The following is a 12601-nucleotide window of genomic DNA, read 5'->3' on the forward strand; positions in this document are numbered from 1 at the left end:
CTCATTATTCTGTCAATTCCGCTGCCAGGTTTCTTGGCATTGATTCTCAATGCAGGCTTTCTGTATCTTGTATCATTAATTTCAGCTTTGTAAGTAATATCCTCTTGTACTACAATATGATACCAGCTGGTGTTCCCAAAGCTGGTATAATTCCAAATTCCACCATCAATAATTTGGGTGGATTTTGAAAGCGGTGGATAAATGATGACAATTTGGCCAAGGAGAACTCCAAAAAGCAAAAAATGAATGTATAACAATACACATACTGTTCTCTAGAATTTTCCAATCAAAGTATTTCTTATATCAAGTATCTCCTTTAGTTTAAGTTGTTTTTGTAAGCCCTTGACCAGTGTTTATACATGGCTCTGTGTCTCTGGGTTAGGTTCTTCAACCTAAATCTGGCGATACCATGAGATTGCAAGAATATTTCCATCTATGATGTTCCAGAACCAATTGGCCAAAATCAGCAATGTAACTTCCTCCCCTTCATAATCTTAACTATCCACAAATGACCCAGAATAAACTGTGCCAATAGTGCTTAATTTGTGAGAATTATAGGAGGGACAGTAGCTTCACAATATTGGTGGCTCAATAATTTTCCAAAGGCTGTATTCAAAATACTTGTAGTGTATAGAGACACTCAGAGCCTTGTGATTGAATGCAAGATTTCAGTCCCCAATAATTTCAATGCAAAGGTACAGAGCCTCATTGCCCATAGTGAGACTGCAAGTAAGTGCAGGAACAATGCAGGTGAATGCAGTAACATTGCAGGTAAGGTGCAGGCTGATGCAGTCACAGTGCAGGTAAGGTGCAGATGTGTGCAGTTACAGTGCAGATGAGGTGCAGGTGTGTGCAGTTACAGTGCAGTTGCATGCAGTCACAATGCAGATGTGTGCAGTTACAGTCCAGGCAAATGCATTCAAAAGGTAGGAGCATGCAGATGCATCTGTACATCCTAAATTTCTGTCTAAGAGACTGACTGCACTTTCCAGCACTGAAGTGGTTTCTAGAAATTGCTTTCAGTGCTTTTGGCTGGACAGTGCTTGTTAGGGAAGTACTCCGTACTTAGGACCAGTGGACAGTTACATAAATGGTGTTATTGTCTTATACTGTACAGTAGCAGACACATCATTCAGTTGCTTCAAAGACAACTGAAGTGAGCCCCAAGTAAACTAGCAGTACATTTGTCATACTAACCAACTGTAGTTATCTCCTAACAGGTACTTACCTACATCAATGATTAGTTGCTTCAAAGACAACTGAGTTATCTCCTAACAGTGCTGTCCAGCTAGTACCCTTGCTGTCATGGTCACACAGGTTTTGCAGATAATATGAATGGGTGAGTACAGTGAAGTGCTTGTGACATACATAACTAAGCATATAGGATTTACATACATCTGTAAACCAAGCAATATATCAACTCAATGTGCATAGACGTATCCTGAAATAGTTGAACATGCGGCAAAAATGAACTCAAAATAGCTTAACATAATTAGCCAAAATACATATAAATGCCGGCATTTATATCCCATAAGTGTGATGCAGGTGCATGCAGATGCACTGCAGTGGATTGCAGATACCATGCAGTGACTGTCACTGCAGGTGGTACTGTAAATGCTAGTGGCCCCATTACAGCGTTCCAACTCAACATTCCTATTTTTCGTTTATAACAACACGATTCTAACGTGAAGAAATGAATACGATGCCGGCAAAATTCTCAAAGTCTTCATTGTTCTCGCCCCTTGAAGAACCTTCTTCCTGTTCAGTGGCTTGCAGTAGCTTACGGTCTCTCTCATCAGAGGTGCCGACCAGCTCGAGACAATATCCGGCGCTCTACGCTTGCGGGGTGCTTTCGTGAATTTTCTTATAGCGATTTATATTTTTCAGTATCACGAACATATCTGGCTTACTCCGAGTTGAGAAATTCCGGTAATACGCTATGACCGTTGGGTCATTTCGTAGCTATAACGGCTAGGACTATAACTCTGTTGGGGCTTGTTGACAAACGTATTGAATAAACCCGCATGCGGCATTGGTAAAGTTTGACCTCAACTCGCCGCGAGAAGTAGTGAGGCTTAACTGTTGATCTGGGTGGTTCAATCTAAAATACCTGTCCACGAATCTCTCTTTGTTGCTTAGTCCTAAAGCTGTGCCCAAGTGTTATGTCAGTGCTGATTCCCCGGCTATACCATTGAGGCATGCGCATGGATTTTATAGGATCTGGTGTGTCGGGCTACGATTTTCACAATCATCTGACAAGGATTTATCCGCAAACTTTCGATGCCATTCCAACGGAGACGTGGCAGCTTGTTCTAAGGCCGGACCATACGTCTCAAACACTAGATGCTGACAGGATGGTAATGATACATCTACAGCTTCAAGTTGTATTATACGCTGGGGTTGAAGATCTCGCATGAAAACAAATAATAAAAGCGGTCAACCATGCCGGGCAAATGTAAGAGAGGTCAATACGATGGTAATTGTCTTGCATATGTTGTTTTGAGCCTGTCCCCATATGCTAGAGATCATCCAGCTGTCATTCATTTCCCGGTATTTTCCAATCATGGCGGCTCACTCGAAGCTTTCCAAGGGGATGCAAAATTGCACAGTCGAGGCCTTTCACAGCTCGTGGTTGCATAGAGCTCATATACACAGATTCGTCACCATAAACTAAATATTCTTTCAAGGATCACTCGTTGAGCAGCGCGTCGGTATGTTACCTAATGGAGCTATAAATTTAGATTGATGCGTCTTTTGCATAGCCACAACCGAAGTTCTCGACCCTGCGCTGTCGCTTACCCTGTACTACCCCTGTACTACCTCTAAGTGCTACGTTTGGAGCTAATATGTAAAATTAAGTACATTGTTTCATAGTCTATATGTGTATCCTCTAGTGTTAAAATTACAGATGATTTATCTAACCTTGTGAATTTCCGGAAAGTGAGTGGAATGGCAGTAGTACAGAGCTCACTACGTCCCCGGGTAAGCAGGACATTGAGATCGAGAAGAAAATACAAATCCAAGGATAGAGAAAAAATACGTTCCTAGTCAAGGTGTGCTAAATTATCAAACATATCGAGGGGGTTCTATCACTGGCGTGCTTGTCATTACCGGGCTGAAGTTTGAATTGGTAGTATCCCCGCACCCGTCATCATAGACGTCTTTCAACTTTTTCCATATTGCCTTGAATGTTGATGCAGAGCCCTTCTCTTGAATCACGATCAACGCGGACAAAAAACCATGCACAGACCCTGCAAAGTAGTTCGGACTGAGAAGAGGGCTTGAAGGAAGATGTGGACTCTTTAAGCCGCCACCGAGCGTGCTGCTCCTGCCACGAACTCCGGAGGCGCCGGCACTAGGGAACAGGTGGTGGCCATTCGACAGTGGCGTTACGGGAGAGGAAGGGAACGTGCCAGAATCACCTTCATCGCCAATGGAAGTAAGTTCAATCCTGAACTTTACTGGTTTTAACCCCAAATGAGCCAGGGCATCGGAAGGTGACTCCTCAGTTCTGCATCGCAAAGGTGAATTTTCTCGTTCAACGCCAGGTTCACCTAAGTTTACTTCAACGACGACACCGAGTGAAGCAAGTAAGTGGAGAAGGTCTCGGCGAGTTTTCGTAACATCATCGATTGAGTATAAAACATAATTCCCCGAGGTGTGCTTACCAGACCAGCTGAAGAGACTGGAGAGCCAACCCTTGAATTCCCCTACGACAGGGGACCCAAGCCCAGCCTTGGTAGACGTACTGTTAATAGCCGGTGGGGAAAGAGCGATGGGAGACCCGAGGGCCGAGGTAGTGGATCGTTTGTGGTTCAGTGGTGTGAATTCCAATGGAGGAGCTAAACATTCAGGACAGATGGTGATCAGAACGCTGTAATGGAAGAAGAAAACATCCGTTGCTCAAACATAAGGTGAAGGGACTAGACTTACGGCGAGGCTTCTTATCCTTATCCCTCTTGCCCTTTCCATCGTTCGCACCGAGGCTACGCTTGTGATTACCCGTATCTGCAAACAAAGCATTCTTCTTCCCAGATACAATGCTCAACCCTTCATCTGGAACTACGTAACTCCAAGATTCATCATTTATACTAGCGTTCTCCTTGTTCTCTTTGTCCGCACACCTAGCCCCACGTTCCACGGTCGAGACAGTTCGACGGCGGTTCCTTTTAGGAGATTGGAACCGCTGTTGTTGGTAAGCAGCTTGTCGAGACTGAGGCTGTAATTGATGCGTATGAGAATGATACTCCCGCGACTGGGTTTGTATATCCTGACAAACGGTAGTTTCCGCCACAGCGTTTTGTAATGAAAGGCGATTCATGTGCTCTGCAACTTCATCTAGTTCCATCTGCAAAGCAGGGTCGTTCGTTTTTGGGGCGACGAGAAGAGGCAACGGGTATACTAGTGGGGGCAGAAGAGGTGGAGGTGTGGATGCAATTTGCATGGAAGAGTTGTCATCAACCTCCATTGGAACCTCGAATACACCAGAAACGGGTTTCATTGGAATCGGGGCATGCACTGTCGCTGTCGAGGTGATGCTACAGGTGGTGCTGGATCCACTCGAGCTATTTGTGCCAGAATGCACTGACGAAGTATCCCTCTTCAATGACGTTCCGCCTATATAGCCACCACGCACTTGGGAAGTGTGAGAGCGAGAACGGGCCTGCAGATGGGGGCGCGACGCCTCCGTCGTCACGTCGACGGTTGTCACCGACCGTGTTCTTGAAGATCGTGACACAGAACGATGAGATTGCGTGTACTGAAGTGGATGGATAGGAGTAGGAGGAAACTGTACCGTAGATACACTGATGGCATCGGGGGATTTGTTGGACCGGGTAGTCATTGCAGAAGGCTTGTCTGGACGAGGGTGAGAATACGTATGACCTCGTTTCGGTGGTTGGGGACGAGGGCCACCCTGAGTCCCATTAACAACACTACTTGCCCTGATCCCACTACCACCTCCGTTTCCCATTGCAAACGAGGACTTGGGAAGTGAGGAGCTCCTGCCAGAGGCAGACCTAATGCCAGAATGCGGACCAGTGTACTGGCTCGAATTTCGCTCGTAGGTTGGACGAGGGACAGTGGGCAACCTAGGACCTCCAGGGGTGTTCGGCCTGCTTCTGGACGCGTGAGAAGAGCTTGTGGAGGAGATGTCGCGCGTCATCAAGGGCGACAACAATCCATCCGCAGCTTGTAGAGAAGTATCCGTATAACCTCGACGCTCGGGGCCTAGAACACGGCCCACTTCTATCGCCCGAGCGGCTGAAGAAAATTTCACGGTTGCACCGCCCAAACCAGAGGTATCAAGCTCCCATCCCAAGTTGAAGGTAACACTACCTGGGCCCATTCCAGTGGCAGAAGTGTTTTCATCATTGGTCTCATCCGAGCCGGAAAGTCGCTCAGCCTCCTCGTGGTGCCTAAGTAACAACCAATAGAAGGCCTTGGTATAGACACCGTTTCCGGCCGGAGATCCAAGATCCTTGACTATAGCGGCAAGATCTGCGTGGCGACCCCAAATGACTTTGAGCGAAAAGAGAATATCGGAGTCGATAGAAGAAGGATCAGTGATTGGTCTGGCAAGAGTGCTGGGCGAGGGAGGCAAAACGGGTTCTAGAGGAGAATCATTTTCGAATGAAGACGCAAGGCTCATTTGACGCAAAGCAGCGGGAGATGTATTTAGCCAAGGATGAGCGAGGATTTCGGGTATCTAGGAGGAGGGGAGGTCATGAGCCTTGAGAACTACGAAAAGTAAAGACCTAGAAAAAACGTACAGTAATCCGTTCCTCCACATTGATGACGAGCATCTTCGACAACAAATCCTGAGCACTTCGATCGATGTAGCTCGGCATATCATACTTCCCCAACTTAACTTTTCCTAGAAGTAGCTTGACGTCCTTGTCATCAAACGGAAGACGACCAGTTAGAAGAGCATATAGGATGACGCCGCAACTCCAAATATCAGTGGCGTTCCCAGTATACTTGAATCCATTGACAATCTCAGGGCTGGCATAATGAGGGGAACCACAACTGGTTTCAAGTTGAAGTGTCGGAGGGGCGAAAGCAGCCATACCCCAATCAACGATCTTGATTTTTGGAGGCGAAAGAGAAGAGATGAGGATATTTTCCGGCTTGAGGTCGCGATGAATGATGGAGAAAGTGTGGGCGTAGTTGAGGCCATAAATGATTTGTTTGAAGAAGCATATAGCATCAGGCTCCGGTAATCGCCCTCGGTTAACGAGATAGTCAAAGAGCTCGCCACCTTCGACATACTCAAGAACGAGAAACAATTCCTTTGGGCCTTCGTAGACGTCGTAGATTCGAAGAATGTTGGGATGATTCATGAGTTTCATCATTGTGATTTCTCGCTCAATACCGAGACTATGCTTTTTGGACTTGGCTTCTTGAGTTGCAATTGAGTTGCGCGAGGAGTCTAAAGGTGCGCGAGGAAGGATCTTGACTGCAGCGAGTTGATTGGTGTAGCGATGTTTGGCAATTTTGACACGACCAGAAGCGCCTTTACCTACACATTCACCTATGATCCAAGGGCCAAGAACCTTCGGATCGGAAGGCAGGTCAAAGGCACGCGCGCCGCCTGCAGCAGCCTTTTCCTTGTCCCAACGAGTACCGTGAGGAGCTGAGTATTTGACGGTCGGAGCCCGAGGAGGACTAGGCAGGGCGCCGTCGTTGTTGGAAGGCATTGTAAGTGATAAATCAAGATTAGTTTGAAGATCGGTATAATTTGACTTTAGCGAGCTGCAGCGACCAGCGAGCGGCTAGATGAGAATGTGAAGGTTGGGTCTATGTATGCGAGATCACCAGACCGGGTCCTTTAAATATGAAGGGGCGTGACATGTCACAAATCTCCCGGATACACACATCTTAGAGGACGCTTCTTAAACAATTCACTCCCCCACGAGTATTTGTACAAGATGCTTAGAGCTGATGTGTGCAGCTCAAAGCAAAAACTATCGCTATTCGTGCATCACACGCATTATTCAGTATCCGGGAAAGCATGAGGCATATGTTTTGGTGTCATGGTAGATACATACGAGGCGGAGAAAGAATGCAAAAAGACAAGACCTCATGCAACCAGTGTCACTACACCACCAGCTTCTTTGATTTTCCGCCTGAGAAAGGAATAAGCTTAGGGTCTCTATCATAATTCAAAGGAGGACTCACTCTGCAATTGATGACACAAAGCGTGCTTTCACAATGAAGGGAAGTTTTGGTAGTCTGTGATGACACGCGTAATTAGAGTTTCTTCTAGTCTTTCGTCGACACGGAATATAACTCACTCTCCGTTACCCAGAACTTTACTGTATCCGTGTCTTAACGTGTCGATGACCGGCACCACCTCAGATTCCTCTGTCAGTCCCTTCTTCTCCTCAGCAGGAACTAGGCTCCACAGTTTGTCGATATTGATGATAGGACGCCAGTACTGATTGCGTTTAAGGTGGAAGTGACGCATACCGACTTTACCGAAGTAACCAGGATGGTATTTATCGAAGTTGGTTCTATAAGGGATCATGAGAATGATATTGGGGGAAAGTGCGATAAATCTGCTCACCGGTGGTGGTGCTGACCACCGGCAAGACCACGACCACCAGGGTGCTTGCGGTGCTTTCCTACTCGTCCGTGACCGGCGGAAACATGACCACGGTGCTTGCGGGTGTTGGAAAAGCGAGTCGGCATTTTTTATCTGTGCGGGAGTAGTAGATCGTAAACATAACGCCTGAATACCCAAAGTCCCGAAACAGAAGCAAAATTTTGACCCAGCAAAGTCATCCCTATCACATCGTATCCATCCAACGATTTTAACCCAATTCCCCCCACTAAGCTTCTGAGAAACACAGAGAAAGACGTCCGCTGTACATCCAAAACCGATTGGGAGAGAAGTTTGGCGTAAGTTCACGAACCTTGCGAGTTGTCGATTGGGTCTTCCAAGCTTTGAGATTTCTTGAGAGGGCAGATGAGTTGTGGCTGTGCCAGCGTGCGAAGATAGATAAACAGGCACACACATGACAATTTCAAACCCCCATTCCAAGTTCTTCACCTCCCTCCCGGCTGGCTGCTGAACCTATTGGTGAGTCGCTGCCCTGTTTGTACTTATGATGTTGGCACTACGCCATTATTTATTGTCGGTGACTACTAGCGAAAGTGCTGGGAATCATGATCGCAATTCGTGTTCTGATTTTCTTTTTTCGATTTGACGACTTTCATTGACCCTCATCTTTCTCTACAGCTGTTAAGAGGGATATAAGGCGTAAGTGGTGAGCACTTCCCCGTCTTTTATTGCTTTCTCCTCCAAAAATGCTCCAATAAATCATCATCGGTCATTTGCGTGCATAGCTACTGCACAACATTTCTATGATCTCATATTTTTCTGTATCTGACTTTTTATTTTAATAGGCATACTATTTGAAGTATATAAGCTATTTGTTGTATTCCTGGTGAGTCTCACATTTTTGTCTCTTCCCGTCCTCGTTTGCGTTGGATGACAGTTTGATTTTTAAACTTATATCACCCGTCATCCCTTCTTTTATCTTACGTTCCACTGACGCGAATGTTCTTCCCAGTGAATTTTACATTCTTTTCACCATGAACGCCCCCAATCGTTTTGAGCTTTACGTGCTGGACGAAGGCGAGGCGCCGTGCGTCCATCATTCGCCGATGAATATATCCCAGCACTGACACTGCTGCTTGCAGAGTGGAGGTCAATGAAGATACCAAGATTCCCAATGCTGCCACTATCAAAATACTCAAGCAAGATCACACCCTCGGAAACATGCTTCGGGCGTGAGTCAACCCTTCCTTGCCCCATGTGCTTAATTTTACATTTCTTCTTCAAGTCAGCTCCTCTCCATGCCTGAAGTTCTATTCGCAGGATACAAAGTCCCACATCCCCTTCACCCTCACTTCTTGCTCAAAATCCAAACCGATGGCACGAAGGCTCCAGACCTCATACTATCTGACGCCTGCAATTCACTCATTGGAACCCTATCCTCTCTTGAAGCCAAGTTCAAACGAGAATTCGCGTTCAAAGAAACTGATGGTTCAAGTGGTGCTGGAGCTACTGGGGGGACATTTGCTACAAGTGATGACCCGTATGGGACAGGTGCTGGGACAGGAGGCGGCGCCGGTTGGGGTAATAGGGATGATTATCTGGACTTTTAGGGATCTTTTGAACGAGTCTGTATCACCCCAGGAAGAGAAAAAATTCCGCTCGACGGAATTATCAAAATTCAGTTCGACTGAATTATCAAAATTCAGTTCGACTGATATATCATGTGACCGGAGATATGCCTGATATAGCTTATCCGCAGTCACATGATATATCAGTTACACTGAATTGTTACAATTCCGTCGAGCGGAATTTTTTCTCTTCCTGGGGTGTATGTATTCCATCCAATCCTAAGATCCTTATCACATTTACTGGGCCCATTTATCATGGGTGTACTCCAACGTGTGATTATTTAAACACGGTCAAAGTGTTCCCGTAACCCAAGTAATGGAATGTTTGCTGAACCAGCAAAATTTGTCTTCGTTACAGTGCTTAGATAGATATGTCGCTCCGTGTTCGTAGCTTGCAAATGCATACTGTTATAACACCGTAATTTTATCATGATTTTGATCCCTGATGGTTATCTGGATACCGAAGTACTGACAGCCTACATTCGATTCCTGCCTGGACATGGTAAGTGCACGGGGTCTCCCAGAGTTCCCCATTTCTCGGTCAAAGCGCAGCAGATATGAGATTCACTGCTCTCTAATATCCTTCATCTTCCCATGGCACCAGGGAAAATTGATCCTACAATGGAAGTTGAGATGGAACAGCCTTCGACAGGCGGAGCTAGTCGGTCTGGTCGGTGAGGATTGTTTCGGTAGTTGCAGGGTATTTGCTGTCCAAAGGGGTTGAGGCAGATGAAGCCGAAGATGCTGTTGAGAATACTAGTTTGTATGTACACAAAGTTGAAAGAACAAAATTAGACTTGCTTTATAATACATATACAATTATCATCAGGCGTCTCACGCTCCACTTTCCCCGCAACCTTCATGACTTCGAATCTATCTAGCTGGTGTAAGAGTTTTTCCTTTATCTCTTACATTCACCCTCTCAGCCCCTCTTACTTCTTCAGATACAAGTCAATACGCTAATTGGAATCGTACCAGGAGGCTGCAGCAGTCTCCGTATCTTGCTCGCACAGAAACCAATACATCACGGCAAGCGAGAACTATGGCGCAAGCGACCAACGGTGATGTCTTGGGCAATATAAACGGTCTTGGCAGTATTGGACCTCCAGCTAAGGATAATTCGAAAGAGAAAAAAGGTCCTGATACATTATTTGGACCGAACATTGGTGTAATCAGTGGCGGACCCGCTTGGACGAATGGCACGGAGAAGAAGGTATTGAAGGACGAGCTTACTGTCGATGTCGTCAAGTCCTGGGTTGAGAAGAGCAAAGAGGTGCTAAGTCTGATCTTTGGCACCTTGTGTGTTGCTCACCAAATCGTAATCGTAGCCATCTCAACCTACAACCACCCTCCAGGCCCTGGTCAATCTCAAACGGCCGACTATCCGTCTTTCTCCCCTTACAGCCATTGAGGGCGAGGAAGCGCACGGTCAGCAGCATGCTCTAGAATTTGAATATGATTGTGATTCCCCGAAATGTGGTATCTACGTTCACGTGTTACTGCCTCCTGGCCATCCAGATGCACCACCTTCCGCTCCGGCACCTTTGGCGGGTGATAACATGTCTACTAAATTATCGAAGTTACTCGTTTTTGAGTCTGTCGTTGACGGCGGCTTTGGCAAGATTCTTCAGATGGAAGAAGGCGCAGTTCTTGAGCTGGGAAGGTTCGACATGACACATGAGGAAAAGGATCAATCTGCGGATGTTAATGTCGGCACTTCTCACTCGAACTCAGATGCTTCAGTGCCCACGACTGGCGCTCAGGCTACCGCTTCCGGTGGGGTGAATGCTCCAAATCCACGTCGCAAGCGTTTGACCCACATCTTCGCCAAACGACACAACAATCGTAACATGTCTGTTTCCGGCCCAGCCCTTGCCATCGTCGATGCGTCTGCCAATGCACACACTGTCGACACTGAAAAGTCGAAGAAAGTAGAAGCGGAGGAAGGCATTAAGGTGACCATCAGACTCGCTGCTCTTGACGAGCATGGCACCGAACTGGCCAGTCTCAACGAACAGATTACTTATCTTTCCGTGGAACGATTCGGAATCAAAGCTCACCCGGTTCATGTCGAGTCCAACGGTGATGAAAGTAAGACTGAAGCTACGGCAGGAGAGGTCAAATCGGGGGATGAGGAAGATACTCGACCTTGGGTCGTCAAAGTCGTCAAACGTGAAGCCACGATTGGCCCTCACACCTTCCATCTGCACGAAATCTATGGCCTTACTTCGTCGTCGTCCTCGAATCACACTCATGCTCCCACCGCCCCACTCCCTTCCTCGCACACATATCCTCCCGCCACCGGTGCTCCTGTTGCCGAAAACAACGATTCCAACGACGATTCCCCTTCAGAATGTCTTCTATGCCTTTCATCGCCGCGCGAAGTTGTTCTCCTTCCTTGTCGGCATCTTGTTGCTTGTAAGGATTGTGCCTTGAACATGGTCGAGTTTGGTGCTGGTGGGAATATCACCCAGCCCGCTGATGAAATTGCTGCCGGCGACGGTGGTGCTGATGGTGGCGAAGGAGCTGCTCCAGGGACTGGTGCAACAGATGCAATTACTACTCCGGCCGCTACGAGAAGGAAACGCAAAGCGAAAGGATGGTTTTGTCCCGTATGTCGACAACGTAAGTTTTTCCTCGCTTCTCTGTATCGTTCAAAATCTCATCTTGCCTTTCTCAGCCTACACTTCTTTATTACGAATTACTACGAATCCACCTCCCGAACCGGGGAGCAGTGATAAGCCCGAAACAACTGCTAGTGCTGGACAATATGAATCAGATGAGGAACATGATGAAGCGGCTGAAAATGATATCGCTGATGCTGGTCTTCCGTTGCCTGTTACTGCTGAGCCGCCTGCTCAGTCCCTGAATACTGGTGATATAAATTCCAGCAGTCTTTTTCCACGTCCCGGTTTCCTCCGAGGTATCACTGGTCGAGGTAATGCGACACCGAGAGGGGACGTTGAAAGTCAACTATAAAAACTGAGCAGCTGCCATTTCTTTGTCCTGTTGTAATTACGCTTGTGTCTTTTTAGTGATTCCTTGTGTCGTCCCTTGGCTACGAAAGTCTTGTATCGTCTATTTTATCTATGTAAGTATGTTTTTCGTATCTTCTACATACATCCATTCATGTTGTCTGTGTGTAATGAATGAACATCTGATTCGAGGATTGTTATTTTGAAAAAATAGCGGAAATAATTCCTACCAACCCGTAGCGCGATATAGCAGGATATTTCAAAAACTCAACTTTCTTACAGCTGATTCGGAAAGTCTAGGACGAAACCAGCCTCCTCACATCGTTGGAGTACTGTTTAGCTTTGTTTGTGGAGGAGCTTAAGCGCATAATTACTAGCCTTTTTGATATACAAATCTGAGCAAGCAGCTCCGTCTTTCTTCAAGTTTCTTGCAT

General features: G+C 46.6%; 4 protein-coding genes across 4 annotated transcripts; 2 read left to right on the plus strand and 2 right to left on the minus strand.

Annotated features, from left to right (window-relative positions):
- Window positions 1-5484: 5484 nt before the first annotated feature.
- Window positions 5485-6698, minus strand: C8R40DRAFT_1159006 (kinase-like domain-containing protein; the record flags this gene model as incomplete). The annotated part of the gene is made up of 3 exons (XM_046229818.1): window positions 5485-5520; window positions 5606-5707; window positions 5772-6698. The coding sequence occupies 3 exons, from the start codon at window positions 6696-6698 to the stop codon at window positions 5485-5487; spliced, it is 1065 nt and encodes a 354-aa protein (XP_046089540.1).
- A 380-nt stretch (window positions 6699-7078) lies between these two features.
- On the minus strand, window positions 7079-7701 carry C8R40DRAFT_1089684 (putative RPL28-60S large subunit ribosomal protein L27a.e; the record flags this gene model as incomplete). The annotated part of the gene is made up of 4 exons (XM_046227444.1): window positions 7568-7701; window positions 7296-7514; window positions 7180-7233; window positions 7079-7127 (listed from the first exon to the last, which is right to left on the minus strand). Exons 1-4 carry the CDS (start codon window positions 7690-7692, stop codon window positions 7082-7084), a joined length of 444 nt encoding a protein of 147 aa, XP_046089541.1. The 5' UTR covers window positions 7693-7701.
- An 897-nt stretch (window positions 7702-8598) lies between these two features.
- Window positions 8599-9039, plus strand: C8R40DRAFT_1024660 (DNA-directed RNA polymerase; the record flags this gene model as incomplete). Its single annotated transcript, XM_046223061.1, has 3 exons — window positions 8599-8651; window positions 8707-8796; window positions 8850-9039. Coding segments are annotated over 3 exons (333 nt in total), but the record flags the coding sequence as incomplete, so codon positions are not given.
- A 1000-nt stretch (window positions 9040-10039) lies between these two features.
- C8R40DRAFT_1089691 (uncharacterized protein) lies at window positions 10040-12404 on the plus strand. Its single transcript, XM_046227445.1, has 4 exons — window positions 10040-10078; window positions 10137-10465; window positions 10521-11817; window positions 11873-12404. Exons 1-4 carry the CDS (start codon window positions 10054-10056, stop codon window positions 12169-12171), a joined length of 1950 nt encoding a protein of 649 aa, XP_046089543.1. The 5' UTR covers window positions 10040-10053; the 3' UTR covers window positions 12172-12404.
- The last annotated feature ends 197 nt before the right edge of the window (window positions 12405-12601 follow it).

This window comes from Lentinula edodes (genome assembly GCF_021015755.1).
Source record: "Lentinula edodes strain Le(Bin) 0899 ss11 chromosome Unknown C8R40scaffold_6, whole genome shotgun sequence".
Lineage (NCBI taxonomy): Eukaryota > Fungi > Basidiomycota > Agaricomycetes > Agaricales > Omphalotaceae > Lentinula > Lentinula edodes.